The following is a 24309-nucleotide window of genomic DNA, read 5'->3' on the forward strand; positions in this document are numbered from 1 at the left end:
CAACAGTATAAAACCCCCAACAGAGCACATCAACAGTATAAAACCCCCGACAGAGCACATCAACAGTATAAAAACCCCAACAGAGCACATCAACAGTATAAAACCCCTGACAGAGCACATCAACAGTATAAAACCCCTGACAGAGCACATCACTGCTGAAGAACAGGCAAGTTTCAGAGCAGGATGCAGCACTATAAAGCAGATCGTCAATCTTAAAATCCTCTGTGAAAAGTGACTGCAGCATCAACAGGACCTCTATCATGTCTTCACTAACTTCTAGAAGACTTTCAACAGGGTATGGAATGAATGCAGCCTTGTGGGCCACCATGTGGATATACTACATAAACACATAACTAATCAGGAACGAATGCCGCCTTGTGGGTCACCATGTGGATATACTACATAAACACATAACTAATCAGGAACGAATGCCGCCTTGTGGGTCACCATGTGGATATACTACATAAACACACAACTAATCAGGAATGAATGCAGCCTTGTGGGTCACCATGTGGATAAACTACATAAACACATAACTAACCTGGAATGAATGCAACCTTGTGGGTCACCATGTGGATATACTACATAAACACATAACTAATCAGGAACGAATGCCGCCTTGTGGGTCACCATGTGGATATACTACATAAACACACAACTAATCAGGAACGAATGCCGCCTTGTGGGTCACCATGTGGATATACTACATAAACACATAACTAATCAGGAATGAATGCAGCCTTGTGGGTCACCATGTGGATATACTACATAAACACATAACTAATCAGGAATGAATGCAGCCTTGTGGGTCACCATGTGGATATACTACATAAACACATAACTAATCAGGAATGAATGCAGACTTGTGGGTCACCATGTGGATATACTACACAAACACATAACTAATCAGGAATGAATGCAGCCTTGTGGGTCACCATGTGGATATACTACATAAACACATAACTAATCAGGAATGAATGCAGCCTTGTGGGCCACCATGTGGATATAATACATAAACACATAACTAATCAGGAATGAATGCAACCTTGTGGGTCACCATGTGGATATACTACATAAACACATAACTAATCAGGAATGAATGCAGCCTTGTGGGTCACCATGTGGATATACTACATAAACACATAACTAATCAGGAATGAATGCAGCCTTGTGGGTCACCATGTGGATATACTACATAAACACATAACTAATCAGCTACATAGGAAACCTGTATGACAAGGTGACAAGTGCAGTTATCGTCAATAACAACACAGAAGATTGGTTATGAACCACAGTCAGTGTCAGACAGGGGTGCCGAATCTCTCACTTTCTCTCTTCAACACCTACTGTACCTGAAAAGGATCATGTCCTATGCTTTGAAGAACATGACGGCAGTGTCAGCGTTGGAAGCAGAATAATGACCAACTTGAACTTTGCTGATGATATTGATGGCTTAGTAGGAGAAGAACAAGAAACTTTAGTGAACCATCTCAGTCAAGCATCACTAAGGTATGGGATGGAGATAAGTGCTGAAAAGACCATGCTGATGACACAAAAACAAACAGGCATCCAAAAAGGAAATAAGAGTGAATGGACAGAAGCTGACACACTTGAAATACGTAGGGGCTATAACTTCTGATGAAGGTTCGAAACCTTGATTGTGCAGACACCAACTGCACTAAGCTGAAGCCTATTTTTAAGGACAGCAACAATATGCTTGGGTCAAAGGTCAAATTAATGCATTCACTCATCATGTCCAAATCCCTGTATACATGTGAGACACAGACCCTGACAACAGAACTAGAGAGAAGAATCAATGCTTTAAAGATGAGATTTAATGAAGGACCCTGAAAATCTCAAATTCAGACCACATCTCTAATGAGAAGGTGCAATTAAACCATTTGAAGATCTGCTCATCACCATAAAAAAATGCAAGCTAAGATGGTATGGCCATGTCTCATGCTCATCTGGCCTGTCAAAGACAATCCTACAAGGCACAATGAGAGGAAAGAGAAAAAAAGGTAGGCAAAGCAGAGATGCGGAGATAACATTAAAGAGTGGACAGGTATGACTTTTGCAAAGTCCCAAGGAGCTGTTAAGAACAGGCCAAAATGGACAGACATGGACACAAAGTCATCAATGGCACCACTAAAACCAGCCAGATTATGGGAGAAATGAATGCAAAAGATGAAATCTAAATCTCAGAAGTATTTCAGGAGAAAAGCTTATATTGGGTTCTTTATTTGTATTAAAAATGAAATATACATAATAAATTTTTTAAAGAATTTGTGACTAATGGCGCTGAAATGTATGAAATACCATTCTAAAAGTAGATTTTCAAATCTATTTTTTTTTCTTCCTGCAAAGTGGAGAACACAACATAACCCCAAACCTGTGAATCTTATTAGTCCTTATCATACAATGGCTGCATTGCATTAATAGGCAAAATGAGATACTTAACTTGTTTAATGTTTTTCCATTATTTGTTATAAAGGCAGTCATATTTGATGGCAGATCATTTGCACAAACTGAAATCCCTCTATGCCATGATGTCTTATGTCAAAGTAAATCAAATACTTTTGATTATTTTTTTAAGAAGTCATTTAAAGGTGTTTTTATTTATAGTAACAGTGGCCATATTTTGCGATGAATGGAAATCATTTGAGCATACTTGAAAGATGTTCATGCCAGGATGTGTGATTTAGATTTTTAACATAGCTTTAACAATTTTTCAGTCATATCGCTACCATGCCTGCAGTGTGACAGTTTATAGTGATGTCTAGCACTGGGGCGTCATGCTGCAAACATGACATAAAATGTCCCACCCTGGTCACATTATCCTGACACCAGACTGACTAGTCCTAACACTAACCTCTTAATGCTGAGCACCAAGCGAGGCATCTGTCAGTACCATTTTTAGAAGTCTTTGGTATGACTCAGCTGGGATTTGAATCGGAGACATCCTGCAATCAAGGCAGATGCTCTAACCACTAGGCCACCGGAGCGGTCATCAGTTAAAGTTAAGCACATATATAATGTAGAAACTTATATTCTGACATTTTATGGCTAATACTGGAATTCCTGGCAAGCTTCATGACAATTATCCTTTGTCTAGAGCGAACCATCTCAAACACTGGAAAAACGTTCATACCATGGTGCTTTCTTCATATCTGGACAAATTCTGTTGAATGGCATTTGAAAAGATGTCACTGAAAGGTTTTTCTATTTTAAGTAATGGTGGCCATATCAGACAATAGATCAGCATCAGTTTACGAAATCTGAATGAGTTTCAAATACGAGGTTGCTTTATGTCAAATTTGGACAAATGCTGTTGTGGGTTTTGAAAAGAAGTTGTTTAAAGTAAATTCTAAATGAATTCAAATGTGTGAAACATAGCAAACAGGTAGAAAGCTTTGTGCACTGCACATCTTGTGACAAACATCTTAACATTTCTAGTGGGGGGGGGGAAATTATCTTGAAAAGTATGCAGCACGCTGCAAACAAGAAATCGTCATACCATGTGCCTGAAGTGATTCAAATGACAGCAACATGGATGACATTTCTAAAACACAGCTTCTTCAGGAGTGTGATCACAGTCCTTCTATGAAGAAGTTATGGCAATGATGATTGCTAAGTTTCCATTTCATGACCAGACCCTGAAGCTATTGGTTACCTGAATCCTGAGATTGCAGATCCTGAGTTTTGCTTCAGCATGCTGAGGAAGATTCAGACAAACCACGGTGGAAATGTATGTGGAAAAACAATCATTAATATCATGTAATGTGAACGCTGTGACTGTTTTGTACTCAGACCTTCTAAAGATTTGTGTATTGCTGCAAAATGAGTTTCTCTAAGACTGAAAGTCAGCACACGTAAAAAAAAAAACCCACATAAATTCGAGTGTTTGTGGTAACAGTGTGTCACAAGGCTTTTATTGCTGAGAAGGTTCTGAATTTATTTTTAGTGAGATCAAGAAAATCACATAAGAAAACTAATAAGGCTGAATAACTACTTTTCATTGTAGTTAATTTCCTTAGTTTTGATATTATGCACACTTTCATCCTTGAATTTACGACAAAAATGATCATTACTTTAATTTCCCTGATTTGGACTTAATCTCCCTGATTTTGAACAATGAACTCCTTGATCTGGTCCCAGAAAACTTGGCATGTATGCAAAAAGTAGTTCAATTATTTGTCCCCTTTTAGAAATCTTACCATATTTGATGGCAGATCAGCAATACTTGAATAAATTGAATGAGATTAATGCCAGGACGCTTCTTCTCAAATTTAGTTCAATTATTAAGAATGAATTTTCAGAAGTTGTTAAAAACAATTGTGATTGGATGGCATGACAAGAAAACATACCATATGTTCACATGTTCTTATGTCCAGTTGGACAGAGAAGAGACCGATTTTTTGTTAAGCCTGCCTTTTATTTTGATTAAAGTAAACAAGAGGCCTGTGTGGGTCTGTGATTGTTCACCTTACTGACACGTGCCCTTTGCCAAAAGGTATCAATCAGTAGTATGCTTTCCATGTAAATCATTTCCAATGCTATTAATTACATATGTTATGAAAACAATTACTTCAAGGTTTCCCAGTTCTTTCAACCTTGCACATCAGCATTATTTGTCAAAAACTGAAAAGTCTCTATGATGAATGCCTTTTCTCAGGGTACGTGAAATTCTGTTTAATGTGTTTTCTTGGATCAAGTCATGTAAATATTTGTCAAATTTTAGTAATGGTCACAATATAATCTTTAGTAATGGTCAATATAATCTTTAGTAATGGTTGCAATATAATCTTTAATAATGGTCACAATATAATCTTTAGTAATTGCACAACATCTGATTGGAGTTCAGAATCATTTTCTATAAATGTCTTTCAAACAAGGATGATTTCTCAAAAACCTGTTCCATTTCTGATGATCAGCTTTTTAGATAAAGTTATTAAACATTTATGCATTTTTTTGTAGCAGCAGCCACATTTACTGGAGATTGCCATCATTTGTACAAACTTAAAATTACAAGCCCTTCATTCCAAGACAGTTTCTGCCAAATTTGGTGTCATTCTCTGTAGAAGTTGTGAGAGTCATCTCAGGGTTGTTTATTTTAGTAATGGTAACCATGTCTGATGGAAGATCAGCATCACTAAGAAATCTGAAATAGCTTCATGCCAGGATGCTATCTCACACATTGGTCACATCTGGCAGACGGGCTTTTAAGCCATAAGTAGCAAAGGTTTTGTTTTGTGGGTTTAATGCCATTTGTCTGCAAATGATAGGCTATACAAGACGGCCAGTTTATTTGGTACAAGAGCCCGGACCCCTTCCCCCCACAAAGAACCACCGATCCATGTCATGATACCAGCAAGCTTTCTCATATATTCACAATGGCCCAGCCGAGACATGAGCCCATGCAGATTGGGGTGAGATGTCAGTGATCTGTAATGATGAGTACCGAGACATGAACCCATGCAGATTGGGGTGAGATGTCAGTGATCTGTAATCATGAGTACCGAGACATGAACCCATGCAGATTGGGGTGAGATGTCAGTCAGTGATATGTAATGGCGAGTAATGAGACATGACCCCATGCAGATTGGGGTGAGATGTCAGTGATCTGTAATCATGAGTACCGAGACATGAGCCCATGCAGATTGGGGTGAGATGTCAGTGATCTGTAATCATGAGTACCGAGACATGAACCCATGCAGACTGGGGTGAGATGTCAGTCAGTGATATGTAATGGCGAGTACTGAGACATGAACCCATGCAGACTGGGGTGAGATGTCAGTCAGTGATATGTAATGGCGAGTAATGAGACATGACCCCATGCAGATTGGGGTTAGATGTCAGTGATCTGTAATGGCGGGTACCTTAGCTACCTGGGATCCCGCATGAAAAAGGACCATACCATAAGTTTGATCTAAAAGACTTTAACACAAAGTCTGATCCAAAAGACTTTAACACCAATCCAATCTAAAAGACTTTAACGCTAAGTCAAAGACTTTAGCACTAAGTCAATCCAACACTTTAACACTAAGTCAATCTAACAGACTTTAACATTAAATCCAATCAACCGGTAAAAGACTTTAACACTAACTCCAGTCTAAAAGACTTTAACACCAAGTCCAATCCAAAAGACTTTTACACCAAGTCCAATCTAAAAGACTTTAACACAAAGTCTGATCCAAAAGACTTTAACACCAAGTCCAATCCAAAAGACTTTAACACAAAGTCTGACCCAAAAGACTTTAATGCCTGTTTTGGTGTGGCTGAATGTATGGATGGATACACATGAATGACAAAGTCCAAATGGCAATATCAGACTTCTGCAACAACAAATAAATGTTTGCAAAACATGCATGCCCCCACTGCACATCAAGGAGTAAAGTTGAAAAGTTAAAAACTACGAGAATTGTGAAAACTTCCTTCAGTGGCATGAACATCTAAATCTTTTGACAATGCCAATAAAAAAAAAGCCATCAAATTTTTTAAGTGTGCATACAGACAGGCATACTACATGTAATTATCATTTATCCACAATTTGTGGCTTTTGCATGATTGAATATTAGAATGGATGGACAAGAAGTCAAGATGCCACTGTTTGCAAGTGGGAGGATTAAAACACATAAACAAACTGGTCAAAATGTTTCTTGTCTGTTTAATGCAGTCATGATGATGCCATCTTGTACTTCATAGTACTGCATTCATTCAAGGGCCTTCATTATAACCTCTATATGATCATGGACACCATTTCATTATCAAGTACTGAAATCATATATACTGTTAATACTTGCTTACAAGTCCAACTGAAAAATATTACAGACCCTGATCTGCTGTCAGATAAGGTGCCATCATATCAGGGTCTATGCTGCTTGTTCCAGTGATTACTCCCAACAAACTCCATAGATCTGCTCATATACTACCTTATATACTTGCTTATAACACAAATCCAGCTGCAAAACTGCAGACCCAGATCTGCTGTGGCAGAATATGCCAGCAGATCTGGGTCTGTGCAATCTGTCAGGAATAATCAGTAGAACAATCAATACAAACCCTTATCTGCAAGTGCATTATGCTATGGCAGGTAAGTTTCTTTGTTGTTTGCAGTCTGACTCGACTTTAAGTATATATGATATGCCAATGTTGTATGCAGTTGGGGTCCCCTTATAAGTGAGTAAAGATGGTAATTAGTCCCTTATAAGTGAGTAAATATGGTAATTAAAATTCATCAGTTCTGAATCATAGTTCCAACTTGTGCTCCATATGTCTGGGGATCACTGGTCTGACATGAATCCTGTTTAGTCACGTTGAAATACTACTGCCTGCATTGCTTGAGCTTCGAATTTAAAGACTGAATTTCATATCAGGAAGAAGATACTTCTTGTTAAATTTTCGATGGTATTTAGCATATATTAGCCACATGAACGAGGTCACATATTTTGTTTTACAGGAAATAAAATGATTGCTGGCAGCACATGTTAACCAAAGTGAAGGACATAAAAGCCATCTCAAACATTGATTCAAGATGGCACACATCTAAAACTGGTATGAAATTACAGTCACTTGTATTCTGCTCATAAAATTCTGATCAATCCCTACAACATTCTAAAAAACACAACGCAAGATAAGATTATATACCATTTAATCTTGTTCATCCATCTTCTGTTCTTCTGTTGACTCTAATCAAACAACACCATGATGGAAATTATTTATTAGAGTCAATTAAAAGTCCCAGACGTTTCCCATATTTGTGTCTTTATAACATTAAGCCATCTGCACACAGTATAGATCCATGTCTGCCCTTAGTAATGTGAAAGCATAACTGGCACTATTAATGTTCAGTCTATGTGCAACATTTCCTCTATGGTAGGACTCCACGGTCTTATAAAAATATTTAAAATTTAGGACTGGATTTATCACTGGCCCAAATTTTGTGAGAACAGAGGATGGGTTTATGATCAAGAATCAGTTTATCAAAGAAGAAAAACCATAAACACATGGTTATAAGTCAATTCCAACTGAAAACTACACAGACCCAGATCTGTCATCACATAATACACCAGAGCTGGTCTGTGCAATTTGTTAGGAATAATCAGCATAACAAACAGCATAGACCCTCATGTGCAGGCTCATAATGCTATGGCAGATTGTTTGCAGTTTGACTCGCCTTATAAGCGATTATAGACAGTAAGACATTATTGAAAGCAAAGAGGGTAGATTCTGATCTGCTGCTGCATATTGAGGTCTGCACTGTTTGCAGTTGAATCTGTGTTATGCATGGATAATAATGGTAGCTGATGGTTGGGAAAATGTCATTTGTACTACATCATATTAATCATAAGATAGATGGGTAAAGTTTTACAACAGGGGCCATAACTCCATGTATACATTTTGTTTAAAAGTGAGGATATTCAAACTTGATCTTCTTAAGTTAAACCTTAAGCCATAATCAGTTTGAGAAATGAAGTCGTCCAAAAGCTACTCAACAGAAATGAAACTCTAATGCAGCTAAAGGGGAACCATACATGTTTAACAGGGGCCATAACTCCATTAAAGTTTGTTAAAATATGTTGCCAATCAAATTTTACATATGCTTCCTAATGTAATACCTCTTACCAAATGGAATGAAATTTGCCATGGCAATGATAGGCAAGTTTAAGTTAAACAGGGACTAAAATTTGGATAATGGAACTGGACCTATTTCTGATTATTATAAACTTAATACCAAATTCTGCTTTGCATCCATAAAGTGTTTCAAAAGTGTTGGAGAAAAAACAAAATTTGCAATGGAGCACAGCATGACAAGGAAACTCTTTAAGTTCCCACTCCATTTATGGCAAGAGCATAAAACGGATATAAAGAAACAAATTTCAAGTCTGGGTATACATTTTCTTTTACATGTTGAACAATTAAGAACAATCATCAATGTGTATCAGAATGGCACTGTGCTGTACATAAAACACAAATGCCCCACAACTCCCATTTCTGTATATCCCTGGAGTAAATATGTGTACGAGAAAGTGACCAAATGCAAGACTAGAGTCACTAAGGCATAAAATAACGGTTATACATGTAGCAACACAAATTTGGTACATTGGTGCTGTAATTACCAAATGCAACCATCACCCAAAGCTACATACCAATGTGGTAAAAATCTGCATCAGAAATTGACCAAACAGCAAAACTTAACATGTAATTGACAGACGGGTAAGGGTAACACTGTATGCACCTTCTGCATTTTCTGATGGGAAATACAAATAAGTGTACTGGTCCAAGATACAGGTGTTGCACATTAAGACACAAATTAAGGGAATGACTATTTATGTAGCGTTCATCTGTTGTTTGTCAGTGTCTTCATCTGTCCTAGAGGCAGTAATCTGTCTGCATGTATGCATTTGTGTTGTGGTTTTTTTTTTGGTCTCTAGGGACAGAACCTGTGGTTAGCACTGCATCTGTCTATCTCTGTCCATCTGTCAGCGTATTAGCGAGTACTCACATTGAGAGGCAGCACCTGTAGTTTGTAACCAAGGCTTGCAGTTTTTGACAGAGCTGTCATTGCAGTCCTGGACTGGGTTACAAAGAATCTGTCCATCTGATAGGCAGTTACTGTTAACATCACAGTGGTGCAGACAATTATCTGAAAAATTAAATATTATTAGTTGGAACCAAAACATAAATATCATTAACTGGTTACAAAAATCCTCAATGAAATTTAATGTTCTATTAATCAATGCAATCTACCATTAGCATGTGGGTTTTTGGATGTAAACCTGGAGGTAAAACACATTTTAATTATGTATTACTTATCTGCTATTGTTACAATGTATTCACTTTTCCTGGAACTAGTGCCCCAGTTCATGGTGAATTCCTCCTCAGACTAACCAGAGGCCTTTGAATAAAAACAAAGATGATTCCTGTATGAAGCCTTAGTTGCTTCCATCATCTGAAACATTGTTCTTTGAACTGGATGGAAAGTGAAGGACATCAGAATTGGGAGGGAAGGCATGGGAAATAAGCTAATAATAGCAGGTGATTATTACATAATTAAAATTAGTTTAAACCCCAAAATTACATTTAATAATAGTAATACATTACCTGCTATTATTACAAAACTAATATTTCCAATCCAATGGGCAGCTGATGGGCCAAAAGACAAGTTGTCAGAGCAGTCTTGCCATCTTCTGTCAGCCTGTTCTATTACTGACTGCAGGATGGATTGACAACTTGCTGGACTGACTCAATCAGGCCTACGGTGTAAATGTCTTTATGGTTGTGAGACAATCAAGGAAGGCAGAATGAAGAAAAAAAATAGAAAGCAATTTTCATGATATTATCGAGTGAAGAATGCTTAAAAAAGGTACATGTTAACAGCAATAAATTTCTTAAAATCATGGGCTATGATTCTCATGCAATAAACACGATAGAATAATCTAGCTCATTACAGTATCTGCTAAAATATAATTAGTATCTGTGAGAGGGAGAAAGAGATGGTTTGAGCCATTTCTACTCTCCTCTGATTTATCCGACTAGAAACAAAGGGCCCTAACCAAGCAAACAAGGAGCATTTTGTTCATTATGTACAGATGTGTCTCAGATCAAGGGTTTCAATTCATTTGATGGCTACTAAAGGTAGCTGGTGTTCAGCCAGAAAATCCAGTTAGCAAAGAGAAAATGAAACAAAGTTACCAGTCAAGTGAATAAAACTCTCTTCCACTTAATTCAATTCCTTCTCCTCTCCAATGCTAGGGAGAGATGGAAGACTGTCTTAAATGTGTAAGATTCTCAAAGGAGGCTTACTCAGGGATTCACAAAGTGGTCAGATAATGAGCAAAGAAACATTAAAGCTGCTCGCAATCAACAGAGAGTCATCTGACTAGTCCTTAATGATAAGGGTCTGACCATGTGGCCGAGCCAATGCAGAACTTAGAGTATAGGAGAGTGCTGCACTAAACAGCCTTAATGGTGATTTTCTTTGAAAACAAAAGGCAGGGCAGATCAATGCATTTCCTACTGCATCAATTACAGAAACTGTTTCACTTGGTGCTGTAGACCTCGAACTGTCTTCTAGCCTGGGGGATGCAGTCAACAACCATGCCTGAAAACTGGTCTTGGCAGACAGATCATGAGTCAGGAGTGAAGGTGGATAATATGCCGACTTTTGTGAAGGAGGAACCATCTGGTGTTATGACAGTGGATAAATCCTTAGTGTAAATTCTCTTGGAGCAACTACCAACCAGTCAAGATCGTAGAGCACAAACATTGGGGCCTGGGCTACCCGTACCAGAATAATAAGTTGTGATGTGGAAATCCTGACTCACATTTGAGCATTTGTACTGAAAGAATGGAAGGCGTAGGCATACATTTAATCCCTCTTAATACTTAAGGTGCCCACCCTGGTTAGAACTGGAGATGCATGAAGTGGTAACTTGTTCTGCAACCCTGTTGCAAACAATTCTACTACTGTCTCCCCCACATATAGTGGATATAATACAGCCCACATGATGTTCATGTTCCTGTGCATCACAGTGGGGGTGGAAAGCTTGTCAAGACGATTAAGAAAGTCCCTGCACCAGCTGCACCAGCTCCCCACTCATTCTGTTCGAGTTTCTATGGCTTCCCATAAAAAATGGCTCTGTATGCCACACATTTCCATGGTTGTTGTTGTTGTAGGGTTTAACACCATTTTTCAGCACACAATAGGCTATACATGGCGGCCAGTATTAATGGTGGAGGAAGAACCCGGGAAATCACCGGAAAGAACCACCGACTCTCGAGAAGCTACTGGCAAGCTTTCTCACATACCCACATTAGCCAATCTGAGACTTGAACCCATGCAGACAGACGTGAGATGGCAGTGATCTGTAACAGAGAGCGCTCTAGACCACTCAGCCACTCAGGGCCCCGCATTGCTATGGAGTTACATCCAATGATCACCATGGAGTAAAGGCGATGTCAATAAATGATATCCAATATTCTTCAGCAACAGCAAGATTTTCAAAATAGCTGCTGTGGTGGGCATACTGGATGTCAGATTTAGGAGCAACAGCATATCATAAGAAGTTTTGGGTTACAGCACAAACACCTCCCCCCACCCCAAACCGATGGAAATATTATTTTTTATCCAGCATTAGTAGCAATAACAACATTTTCAAGATGGCTGCTGTACTGGCCATATTGGATATCTGAGCACCACTATTTTCATTTTGGATCAACAAGATATCATAAGAAGTCTTTTAGTTAAAGCTAGTAGAGCTGGGTACCATGAAAAAATGTGTACCATGGTATTTCTGAACATACCACAATAGGTATCATAGCAGAATGCAGTTTTATTACTCATCATGAACAGTAAATGCTATGCAACAGTGATGGGTAACTTATTGCTGACATTAAAAAAGGGCATTAAACCCGTCAAACTACAAAAATTATAATGGTAGTTTGTGAACAGTGAAAGATTCAAAATTTCTCAATTTTCTTTCCATATACAACTTCAACACCAACATCGATCCCATATACACACACACAAACCACACGGATCAAAATCTGATATCATTCTTCAGTAAAGAAAAGTGATACTACACTGTACTAGGCACTATAATGTAATTAGAAGAAGAAAAAATTTTCAAAAAAAGAAATCATCCTGCCATGGACACAAACTCAACTTTGTGCTTGAATGTTTCCATTTTATTCACAGTCACAGGTATTCAACACATAGCTTTTAATACACATATATTGCACACATTTAATACACATATATTGCACACAAATTTGTTCAGGATGTACACAATATCAGAATTTAGTGATAATATCAGCACATAAAATAATTACAAGCACTAGCTCATATTACTGACCTATAATTTTGCATTATTTTTCTGTAAATGTAAAAAAATCATCTGCTTGAAACAAAGAGGAAAGAATAGAATGCATGTGGAGTAACTACCGGTACATAAACTTACTGTATATTCTCGATTATATAAGTCAAATCAAACTACAAACAACAAAGATCCTTGATCAGCCTTAGAATAATGTGCCTGCAGATCAGGGTTTTTCCTGATCACTCTTAACAAATTGAGGTCTCTGATCTGCAGGCACATTATGCAATGGTTGATATGGGTCCGTGCAGTTTGCAGTTGGATTTGTTTTTATAAGTGAATATATATGGTAAGTCTGGTCTCCAGTGTTACAATAGACATGCAGTTAGGCCCTCAAATGTATCATAATCTAAACTGGCTGAAACTTCTGTATTACAACAACATCCTGAACACATGTTGTTGTTCAGTGTGTACGGCAATTACTGCATAAGGACAGAGCAGATGTTTCACATTTCAGCATAAATTCTTATTTCTGTTCTTTTCTTAATTATAAAATAACAGTGGTTGTGATCTGAATCATAATTGTGCTTATCTCATTGGAAAACTTGTCCTTTGTAACAATGCGAGCTCAGAGAGACGACATGAACTTCGCTGCTTGTTTAGTCAATGCACGATTTAGTTACGACTTCTCTGAAAAACTTCAAATTGTAAAATTAATATAAGTGTCAGTGACATCTACTTGCAATGATTATGATGCAAATACTGTTATGCTGCATTGCTTAAACTGAATTAAGAAGAGGTCTACATTCTCGACATCAGTAATATCTTCAAACAGAACTTGTACATTGCAGCAAAGATGAGTTATTTTTCAGACAGAGACTGCAGTATAATTTTAAAACATTTCTGGCCCCCAAGTAGCTTGAAAAAATATTCCTGATCTGATTTTGCAGAGCAAAATTACTATATATCATGGATTACTGGAAAAAATAAAATGGAAAAAATAATACCTTTAGGCAAAAGAAAAAAAAATCCTAGATTCACAAGAACATCCCAGGACCACAAAAAATTTAATTTGTGAGTCCCAAAAAACATTCAACTCATTTTAAATTACTTTTATTGTTCAAACATATAACGAATATAAGGATAACTGTTTGGTATTTGATTGTAATTAATGACGTCTCAGTCTTTATGGGGGGCGGGCAGATAGATGGGTGGTCTAGACTGGGCTCTTGCCTCTGCATACAGCTCACTCACACAGCTCTGTCCGAGTTCACATCTCATCTCGACCAATATAGGTGTGTGAGAAAGCTTGATGGTGGCTTGAAGCATCCAATGGGTCAGGTTCTTCTTCCACCAAATATATACTGGTTGCCATGCAGTGTGCGAAACGTGCCAAAACATACTGCAAGCCCACTGGACCAGTAACCTAAAAGTGTTACAGGTCCCATATGTAACCAACTGGTTATACATGTCATCATACAAGCAGACAAAATGCAGTGACTGACAAAGTTACCTATGCAATAAAAACTGGAAAAATAAAGAAAAACAGAAAATAAATACAATCTGATTATATGTATAGTTTATTAAATTTTATTTAAATTCATCACAACATGGCTACTGTTTATTAACTAAAACAATGTTGTCAAGTGTCTAGATGATCCAGATCTACCACACTGAGAGGCGGGGCATCAGAATCTAATGCTTCAATTGATGACCAATCTGAATCATGCTTCGAATGAATATGAAGATCCCCACCCATTCACTTATCACCAATGAAACATCAGAACTAGGATCAGACTTCAAATATAAGACTGTGGTATCCAAATTACAACAGTCCATGAAATTATGTCAGCAGACAGGGGAGTCCTAACAGCATATTGTTGGTTAACATTTATGAGATGGGTGTTTTATGTTGATCTACACAGTTTGCAATCGATCTTATTGTTGAAGGTATCACTGACAATCCTTGGGAATTATGTAATCCAACTTTTTTTAGAATATTGTTTTCATCTGTTAGTGTCATATTCCCATTGAATAACTTTCTTCCTTGGCTGTTTTAGGGGTTTAAGTTTTTTGGTGGCATCATGGCATCCAAATAGCTCCCCATGTTGACTTTTAGGAGTCCAAACCATCACGACATCACACATTGCATAGGTACATTAGAGTTTTACCTGGAGTTACTAGCATCTTTTGTGCACAGGTTAAACACACGTTATTTTCATTCTTTTCTCACCCAGCAGATCCGATTCCTATGCTCCAGAATCACGAATGATAATTAGTAACTACTGACCATTACTTATTTTTCACAGGACTTTTATTAATTCTTTTTATGCGATAATATATACAAAATTTCAATTAAATTTTGTCAATATACCCAAATATACAACTGGTCAGATGGACTGTCCATTTATTTTTTGTGCCAGTCTGCCATGAAATTAGTTGGCATTGAACCAGCAGGCTGGCAGCAATTTCAGACACTGCTGCTATCATATGCTGAAAAATGGTGATAATCCCACAAAAACCAAAACCAATACAATTAGTGATCTTTCTGTACTGGCTATTCAAATGCATACTAATGTTTGAAAGTCCCTTCCATGATGGAGGTAAACAATACATGCAAGGCAAGCTGGGGTGGCAATTTGTGAGGCACCTACCCCTCCCACTGCAGTTTCAATGCTGAGCAAATGTAACGAGGAATTATATGCCCATTTATGATGCATGAAGGAACACAAAAATGTGCAAGTTGTACAGCACCAAATTAAGTAAAGTACCGTAATTCCAGTCACAGCATAAAACAGACACTCCATGTCTTTGTTGCTGAGATAGCAAATCTGATAATACACTAGATGGGGTAAATAAATGCTGCTACGAATAAATTTGTCCCTTAAAATGAATGTGTTTGCAAAGATACACTGCAATCTTTTCTGTAGTTTATTTACTCTAATGGATGATGCACAACGGACAAAAGCTCTTCCAGTCCATAACCAGATGAACTGAATTGTCAACGTAAACCATATATATACATTTATAAGGCACGTCTAAATGTGAACTGTACAGACCCAGATCTGCCATCATGCAGTGAAGTAACAGATTTGAATCCATGCAGTTTGTAAGGAGTAATCAGTAGAACAAGCAACACAGACCCTGATCTGCATGCGCATTATGGAATGGCAGATTAGGGTCTATGTTTTTTGCAGTTGGACGACTTATAAGCAAGTGTATATAGTATATTCCATTAGAGTGATTGGTGAATTGGAGAAAGAGAAAAAACTGTACAAGCTGTTTATTTTAACAGACAACCCAATTCTTCCAATGACGTGTTGTCAACAGTGACATCTAATAAAAAAAATTATATATATAAATCAATGTGCATAGTCCTTCGAACAAATGTAACCATAAAAGGGCCATTTTTGTGTACTGGCATTTTGGAAAAGAAATATATCTGACTTTAGGTAATTTGAATGCTACAAGTCACTACCATAAATCAAAATTGCACAGCTGGGATATAATGTTGTGCCAAAGAAATTTCAACTGCAGCATCTTTTTGAAAAGTCACATTTTCTTAATGCAAGGCGATTTAAATTAACTGAATGCCATCTTTAAGCACTGCTGTTAAAACTGAACTGTATCTCATAAATCAAATCAAGATTAAAAGGTTAGGCAGTGCAACAACTCACCATATATACTGACTTATATGACAATTCCAACTGCCAACTACAAAGACCCAAATCTGCTGTCACATAATGCACTGGCAGATCTGGACCCATGCAGTTTGTTAGGAGTTATCAGTGGAACAAACAATATAGATAGACCCTGATCTGCAGGCAGAATATGCTACTTCAGATCAGGATCTATGTTGTTTAGAGTTTGACTCTAAAGTGAGTAAACATGGTATGTTCCATCTTCCCTTATCAGGGGCCCCAAGTGGCCGAGTGGTCTAAAGTGCTCTCCATTATGGACCACTGCCTTCTCACATCTGCCTGCGCCGGTTCAAGTCTCAGATTCAGCCAATGTGGTTATGTAAGAAAGCTTGCCAGTAGCTTCTTGTGGGTCAGTGGTTCTTTCCAGGGTTTTCCCAGGTTCTTCCTCCACCATTAATACTGGCCGCCATGTATAGCCTATCGTGTGCTGAAAAATGGTGTTAAACCCCACAATAACAACAACTTCCATTATCAAAACACTGTAGCAATAATAGTAGATCATACTGGGTGAGGTCACCTTATACTGGGGTACATTCCATAAAATGTTACTATTATGCAATATTAAGGGATTCATGACCATACCAACCTAATAAAATAAAATTTTAATAATGAACTGCACAATAATAAGAGACAATGATAAAACAACTTACCGTATATACTTGCTTATGAGTCAAGTACATCTGCAAACTGCACAGACCCAGATCTGCTGCTAAGTTATGCCCCAGCACATCTGGGTCTGTGCAGTTTGATAGGAATAGTCAGTAGAACAAACAATATAGACCCTGATCTGCAGTCACTTTATGCTCTGGGCAGATCAGGATCTTTATTTTTTGCTGTTTGGCTCAACTTATAATCCAGTACCATATTTAACTGCATACAAAATGCATTCAATTGTAAACATCCTAGTCCAAGTAAATCATCACATTCACTCAACTTACCATTACAAGAAAACTCTGATCTACTGGCATAGTATGCAACTGCAGATCTGAATCTATGTTACACACAGTGGTGTGCGTGTTTGTGTATACTATACCTTAAATCCCCATTTATCTCAAGTTTCAAGATTCTTCCAATCCAACAAAAGCTTGGAAGGAAGGAAATGATTTTTGTTATATGCAAAAATAACACCGGACAAAAACTGTTCTTTGAAAGAATCAAGATGTTAGGTTTAAAAGATGTTCAAATATTCAGTTTAAATTGATGAGGTGCCACCCCTCAATTTAGCCAACGAAGTCACTCATAATCATTGTTCTTTATCCAAAAATAGTGATTGATACATTCAACAAATTAAGTTAATGACTAATCTAATAATAACAACATTCACATGTGGTGCACAAATTGATCTGAAAGGAATGAAGAGAGACAGGCATGCTTTTTTTAAGCAGATCTGAGAAGAAAAAGTGTGCATTAGATAAAAATAATATTCAGGTGAATGTTGGTAATCTGCTGGGGGTGCAGGATTGCTTTGAAGAGGGAACCTGGGCTGAAGACATATAGGACACAGCGTTGTGTTAGCTTCTCAAGTGTACAACAGTGATGTCATCAAAGCTTTTGTTCTAACTCTGGACTGAAACAATTCGACCCAAGAATGTCGCAGATCAACTTCAGATTAATTTGTACACATTTGAAAAATGGCAGGGTTTCTCAGTTAGAGGGAGAAAATATATAGAATATGACGAAACGTCGATAATATCTGGTTTTAATCAAACCAAACAATGCCAAGGACCAATATCATTCAAGATTCAGTATTATTCAGATGATTTGGCATATAAAAATTTGGGGCTTTAGAAATATGGTAGGTCACAGTAACCTTCTTTTGTTGGAAGCATGTAGACTAAGATACATCCAATTATCAAGTTACAAGACTGAAACAAACAGCACCCAAAAGGTAGAACATTAAACAGTCACTGAAGCATGAAATGTGGGTCACTGAGACCATGATTTGCAATAAGGATGTAGTATCTATATAGGTGTCAACTTGTATGGTTTACCCATAATTTGTACTGTTTTTTCCTTTTTCGTAAGTGTATGGCCATACAACCCTTTTGTACGTTTTTTCATACAAAATGTATTGTTTTTTATAAATAAATTTTAAAAAATTGTTTTGTGTGCATCCGGGATTTTGTGCATAATTATTTTTTAAACGCAAATTCAGTGAGACTAGGCTGGCCTGAAACAACCAATCAAATAATACGCAAAACCACGCTTTTCATTTGATAATGAAACAAGTTTCATTCATGGTTCAACTCCTGTTGTTTACCGCTCTGAAATTTGACACTCGCTCAGATTTCTAATATTGAATAACTACCTGTGTAGTAAGTATGGTTTCTTAATTTATATGTTATTACACTGGACAACAAATTTTTACAAAAGTCATGTTACTGAAATAAAATTAGTCAATTCTTATCAATTTTTATGTGCTGAACACGAATATGACAGTCAAATTGCAAAATTGGCTCTAGTTTTTTTGTAATCTGCAAGAAATTAATGTTTACATAACGAAATGCATTCCAATAGTAAAAGGTCAACTGTAATAGCCTACCTATAAAAAATCAAGTCATTGACTACATCTTAGATTTCTTCGCCTGTCTCTTGTACAGCTGTTCGGGAGCATCTCTGAGGAGTGTCCAGCAGTAGTCAGCCAGCATTGTAGTGGACCATTTTCCCTGGTATCTTTGTTCCATTGTTGCGATATCTTGATGAAAACGTTCGCCGTGTTCATCACTAACAATACCACAGTTGCTAGGAAAGAAATCCAAATGGGAATGAAGGAAGTGAATCTTTAGAGACATATTGCAGCCAAGTTTCTTATACTTCATCAACATGTCTTCTACTAGTTCCTTATAGTTTTCTGCCCTAACATTTCCGAGGAAGTTTGTAGAAACTAGGCGAAAAGCATTCCATGCTTGTTTCGCGTCACCTTCCAGCAAGTTGTTGAACCGGTCATCTTTGAAAAGCTCTCGAATCTGAGGACCCACAAAAACTCCCTCTTTAATCTTTGCTTCGCTGAGTCGAGGGAATTTTCATGCAGGTATCGGAATGCTGGCAAAGTCCGGTCAATGGCTTTCACGAAGTTCTTCATCAAACCTAGTTTGATGTGAAGGGGTGGTAGCAAGATTTTCTGAGCCTCAACCAGAGCTGGGTGTTGGATATTCTTCTCTCCAATGGCTACATTCTGCCTGTGAGTCCATTCCTTCCTCATGTAGTGCATTTCCCTTGCTCGGCTATCCCACTCGCATAAGAAACACATGTATTTTGTATATCCTTGCTGCAGTCCCATTAAAAGGGCAACTACCTTCAAATCACCACAGAGGTGCCAGCTGTACTTGTTATACTCAATGGAATTCAGTAGCTGCCTTAAGTTATCGTATGTCTCTTTCATGTGGACAGCATACGCTACTGGAATAGATGGAAGAATGTTTCCATTGTGCAAAAGCACAGCCTTGAGACTCAGTTTCGAAGAGTCCACAAATAGTCTCCATTCTTGTGGGTCATGAGTGATTTTTAAAGCATTCATGAGGCCCTCAATATCGGAACAGAATATCAGATTACTTTCCTTTCTGAAGAAAGGCTCCAATTGCTGGTGGCGCTTTCGATATGCAGTAATTGTGACATCTTCTTCTAGAAGATTCCATTGTTGGAGTCTTGATCCTAGCAATTCTGCCTTGTTCTTTGATAAGTCCAAATCACGAATCAGGTCATTTAGTTCTTCCTGTGTTATTCTGTGTGGGGTTGGTGATGCACCACAGTGAAAATCTGGATCACTGCATGCTGATGGACCAGGAGAAGAACAGGTCGACTCACCTTTGTCTTCGTCAGATGAATCAAGAGAATATTCTGCTGGAGGTTCTGGAATAGGAAGTCCCTCACCATGTGGAACTGGTCTCAATGCAGACGGAATGTTTGGGTAGACTATTCTCGACTTCTTTCGCTTCGTTATTCCGCCGGAAAGAGGAGGAACCAAGCAGAAGTAACAGTCATTTAGGTGGTTGCTTGGCTCTCTCCACACCATTGGGACTGCAAACGGCATTGATGACCTTTTGCAATTCAACCACTGTGAAAGCTGTGTTGTACATGTAGCACAGCATATATGCGGAGCCCAAGGCTTGTCTTGGTCACCAACCTTGCATCCGAAGTAAAGATGATATGCCTTCTTCACTTGAGAATTGATACTTTTCTTCTGGTTGGCAAATGTCACTTCCCCACAAATATAGCAAAAATTGTCCGCGGTATTAACACACTTTCGAGGCATTACTGTTCTTTATTGTACGTAAATGGATAAAATAATAAGTTTTATGTAACAGTAGCTTGAACTGTCTCGCACAACGTCTAAAATATTTTAAATGCTGAACCTATCTGATTGGGCTTTATATAGTACACTGCTTACGTCAGCTTCAGCAGCCGCCTGGCATTAGTATAATAGGCCTAAACATGTATAGTACACTGCTGACGTCAACTTACTTCAGCAGCCGCATGGCATTAGTATTGCACTGCATCAGAAAATGATGCAATCAACTGTGGATGATGTGAGCATGATGGTATTATGCAATGTTACATCATTATTCCGGATGTTGCTGCAGTCCTACTGGAGAAATTTACACAGTGAAACATAGAAAATGAGGTATATGAATATCTTCAAAACGAGAGCCAATACAAATTTTTCACGGTTATATTCGTGTTCGGCACACCAAAATACTACAGATTAGGGCCTTTTCAAGTCAGTAATGATTTCACTGTTGACCAGTGTTATTTTATTATTTATACTTACTGCTATCAAATGCATAAATTTTCATCAATTTTTTTACTTTACATAGTGTGGAAGTCATGTTGGTGTAACCGTAATTCATCCGACTTTTCTGTGGAGATAAAGTTATAAAGTTGATTTATTAAATTTTTTAACAATATACTAATTAAAAATAAATACTGATTTTAACACCAGCATTTTATTGTGCTGTTATAGTTTTAAGTTAAGTTTGTCAGATATGTAATGCAAACAGGAAGATGCATTGCTATAATGACAGACGTAGTACAGATACTAAGTGACGTCATTCTTGTGGCTCGAAAATAGGTAACACTGCCAATTTAAAAAAAGTTTGTGACCAAAACTGGCATACCATATAGCAAATTCTTAACTTTTCAAACACCAGTTACACAATTTTAATATAAACTTCTGGACTGCTACTTTGTCAATTTTGTTTTCTAGATTTCAATTTTTGGAGAGCTCCAGGCATGATATCTTGGGGTTTATAGAGAAAAATATAAATTCGTAACATATTTGTAATCAGGAGATCTTCCTATATCACCTGTCAAATCTGAATTTATATTTTTTATTTCTCTCATCTAGTTGAAATATTACATCCATCAAATGGCTGAGCCTAACTCAAAGAAACGCAAGCTTAAAGACATTGACTGAGGTCGTGGCAAGTTTAAGGCTGATTGGATTAAAGTCTTCCCTGGCATTGTAGATGTATCCAATTTAGGATCTTCACATGTTTTTTGTAAAATATGCAGTAAAGACATTAAAGTGGTGGTGTCAAGCATATATGATTTGGAGGATCACTTAAGGACAAAACTGCATGAAAGAAATTTCAAAATGAAGATGGAAGCATCCATCAAAGCTTCTTTGCTCAGCCAAAGCAGGAAGATGATAGTGTTATAAGTATAAAGAATGAAATAAAGTTTCAGAAATGTATATAATTATATAAATATGTGTAAAAAATACTTTGTTGTGTATAGCATTTGTTGTTTCAAAAATGTATTTTTCTGTGTAAGATTCTTTTGGTCTTTGTAAGGTTTTTATTGGTCTGGCATACAGGTTTTCATCTTGAGGGGCTGACACCTATGTATCTGTAAAGATGCGCTGCTTCATGAATTTTTCATATCTAGGAAGGTTTATATGCATGTAGCCAACCAAAACCTCATGTGGCCATCCTTGTTAGTTGTGTAATATGGCAGTTATTTTAAATATATGCAGTTCACTCATGCCCCACCCTCAAGGGATGTATCAAAATTCTAAAAGGTAAGTAAAAGACAGTGATTTCTCCAAGAGCTAAAATTCCCACTGGAATTTTTGCAAGAGGGGAATCAGAATATTTGAAAGAACCCTAGCAAAATCAGTTGGGAAAGCAATTTTATTAATCAATGAAACTATATCATTACTCAATCAAGAAGTATAAGTGCTTGCTTCTAGCAGCTGAGATTCAAATGTGCCTACATGATCCATACAAGCCAATATGTAGTTTGGGGTGTATGGGGCATGCGAGGTGGGGGGGATCATGCCGTAAGACAGGTAAGTATTCCATAATTATTAAAAAAATTTACCCCCTACCACCACCACCACCAAACTTGTGTGCAGAAGCAATCCTTCAGAACATGGAATTGAAAAAACTTTGCGATCCAGGAAAAATGAGAGATTTTTGTTTTTTATATTAAGGAAAAATTGGATTGTGCAAATAGGCATCCTGAAGGTCCATGGAGACCACCCAGCTTGGAGTGGTGAAAGAACCCTTAGATCCTTCAAAGGGGGATGTTACAGAAACAAGTTGGTATCCCTTAGTTGATCCCAAACTAAGTTAGTAATTCTTCCTCACAACAGAAAGGACCTACCCACTGTCCATGATGCCTGACCAAAACTCTGAAAAGAGTCCTAGATGAACACCTATGGTGATGTTAAGGAGAGAAATGCACGGCAGTAAAAGGTTTAAGTCCCTTAGGCACTCCTTGCTTCCCTCCTGTCTCCATCATCCCTAGGAAGAAAAAAACTGGTGAGAGAACTTCCTCCATGAGGCTCTTTGCCAATTTCCATGCCATGAACCTGAATGACATGGAGGAAGTCTGAACTGAGATTGTGAATTGAACTGGACTGAGGCTGCATTTGTTTTAAGAATTTAGTTTTAGTATGCTTTCTGGTCAATTGCTGTGGGCCACAAAAGGGTGTGAAAGCTCTATGCTGATGATCCTTCAGATATTGAGAAGCCATGAGAGGGATGAGTCCTCCAATGAGGGTCTCTGCCTGCAACCTAGAAGCCCTTAGAAGGTAGAAGGTCTTACTGTGATTAAGTAAGAATTCTGAAGACTCCAGCAAAATGTCATGGCAGATATGCACAAATTCTGCTGAAAAAGCCATTGTGACAAAATGTGTATGCTGGTATGTCTTGGCCACAGCTTGCAACACATGTTGTAATGGAACTGGATTCACTGTGGCCTTCTTCCAGATGATATATAAAGTAGCTGAAAAGAGGTAGTTAGCATGGGAAGCTATGGTATCCAAAAAACTGTATGGATTTATTTAAATAATAGGAAAGGGGCTGGGGAAATAACAATTGTATTCACTTTCCAAGTCTGGGCAGACTCCCAGTTCTGTGCATGGTGTGATGGTACAGCGTGGAAACTGGAAACTGGAAAAATGGTCAGATCGATATTCCTGTACCATGAGGCCTCAAATAATAGGTATAAAGTCGGTGACCAGTACAATCTGATGAACTAAATAGTGACTGATCACCATACATTGATTGGTCACTTTGATGAACAGACCTGCACAATGATCGATCACTTGTCAATGACCTGATAGGCAACATATTTTAGATCCAAGTTCATTTTTTTGACTTATCAAGGTGTGATGCTGCTGCTCCTCCCATTCAGTAGAGTGAGACACATTATTCCAGAAAAGCGAGTGTGGTGCAACTCCTCCATCATGGAAACGTGTGACATGCTACCCAGGGAGTGAGATGAACTGTGCAATTCCTTCCTCACATAAGGCAGCAATACACTTCCGTAAATGCGTGGTGTGT

At 37.8% G+C, this 24309-nt stretch overlaps 1 protein-coding gene across 6 annotated transcripts in view; it reads right to left on the bottom strand.

Annotated features, from left to right (window-relative positions):
• Positions 1-24309, bottom strand: part of LOC149780068 (uncharacterized) — a 314560-nt gene that overhangs the window by 50385 nt on the left and 239866 nt on the right. For all 6 annotated transcript variants that reach the window (XM_089936823.1, XM_089936822.1, XM_089936824.1 and 3 more), the window contains one exon: positions 9506-9646. In XM_089936823.1, coding sequence (XP_089792949.1) covers positions 9506-9646 — 141 coding nt within the window. The remainder of the gene's footprint in view (positions 1-9505; positions 9647-24309) is intronic.

Source organism: Sinohyriopsis cumingii, chromosome 16, assembly GCF_028554795.1.
Source record: "Sinohyriopsis cumingii isolate HCF-2022 chromosome 16, ASM2855479v2, whole genome shotgun sequence".
NCBI lineage: Eukaryota > Metazoa > Mollusca > Bivalvia > Unionida > Unionidae > Sinohyriopsis > Sinohyriopsis cumingii.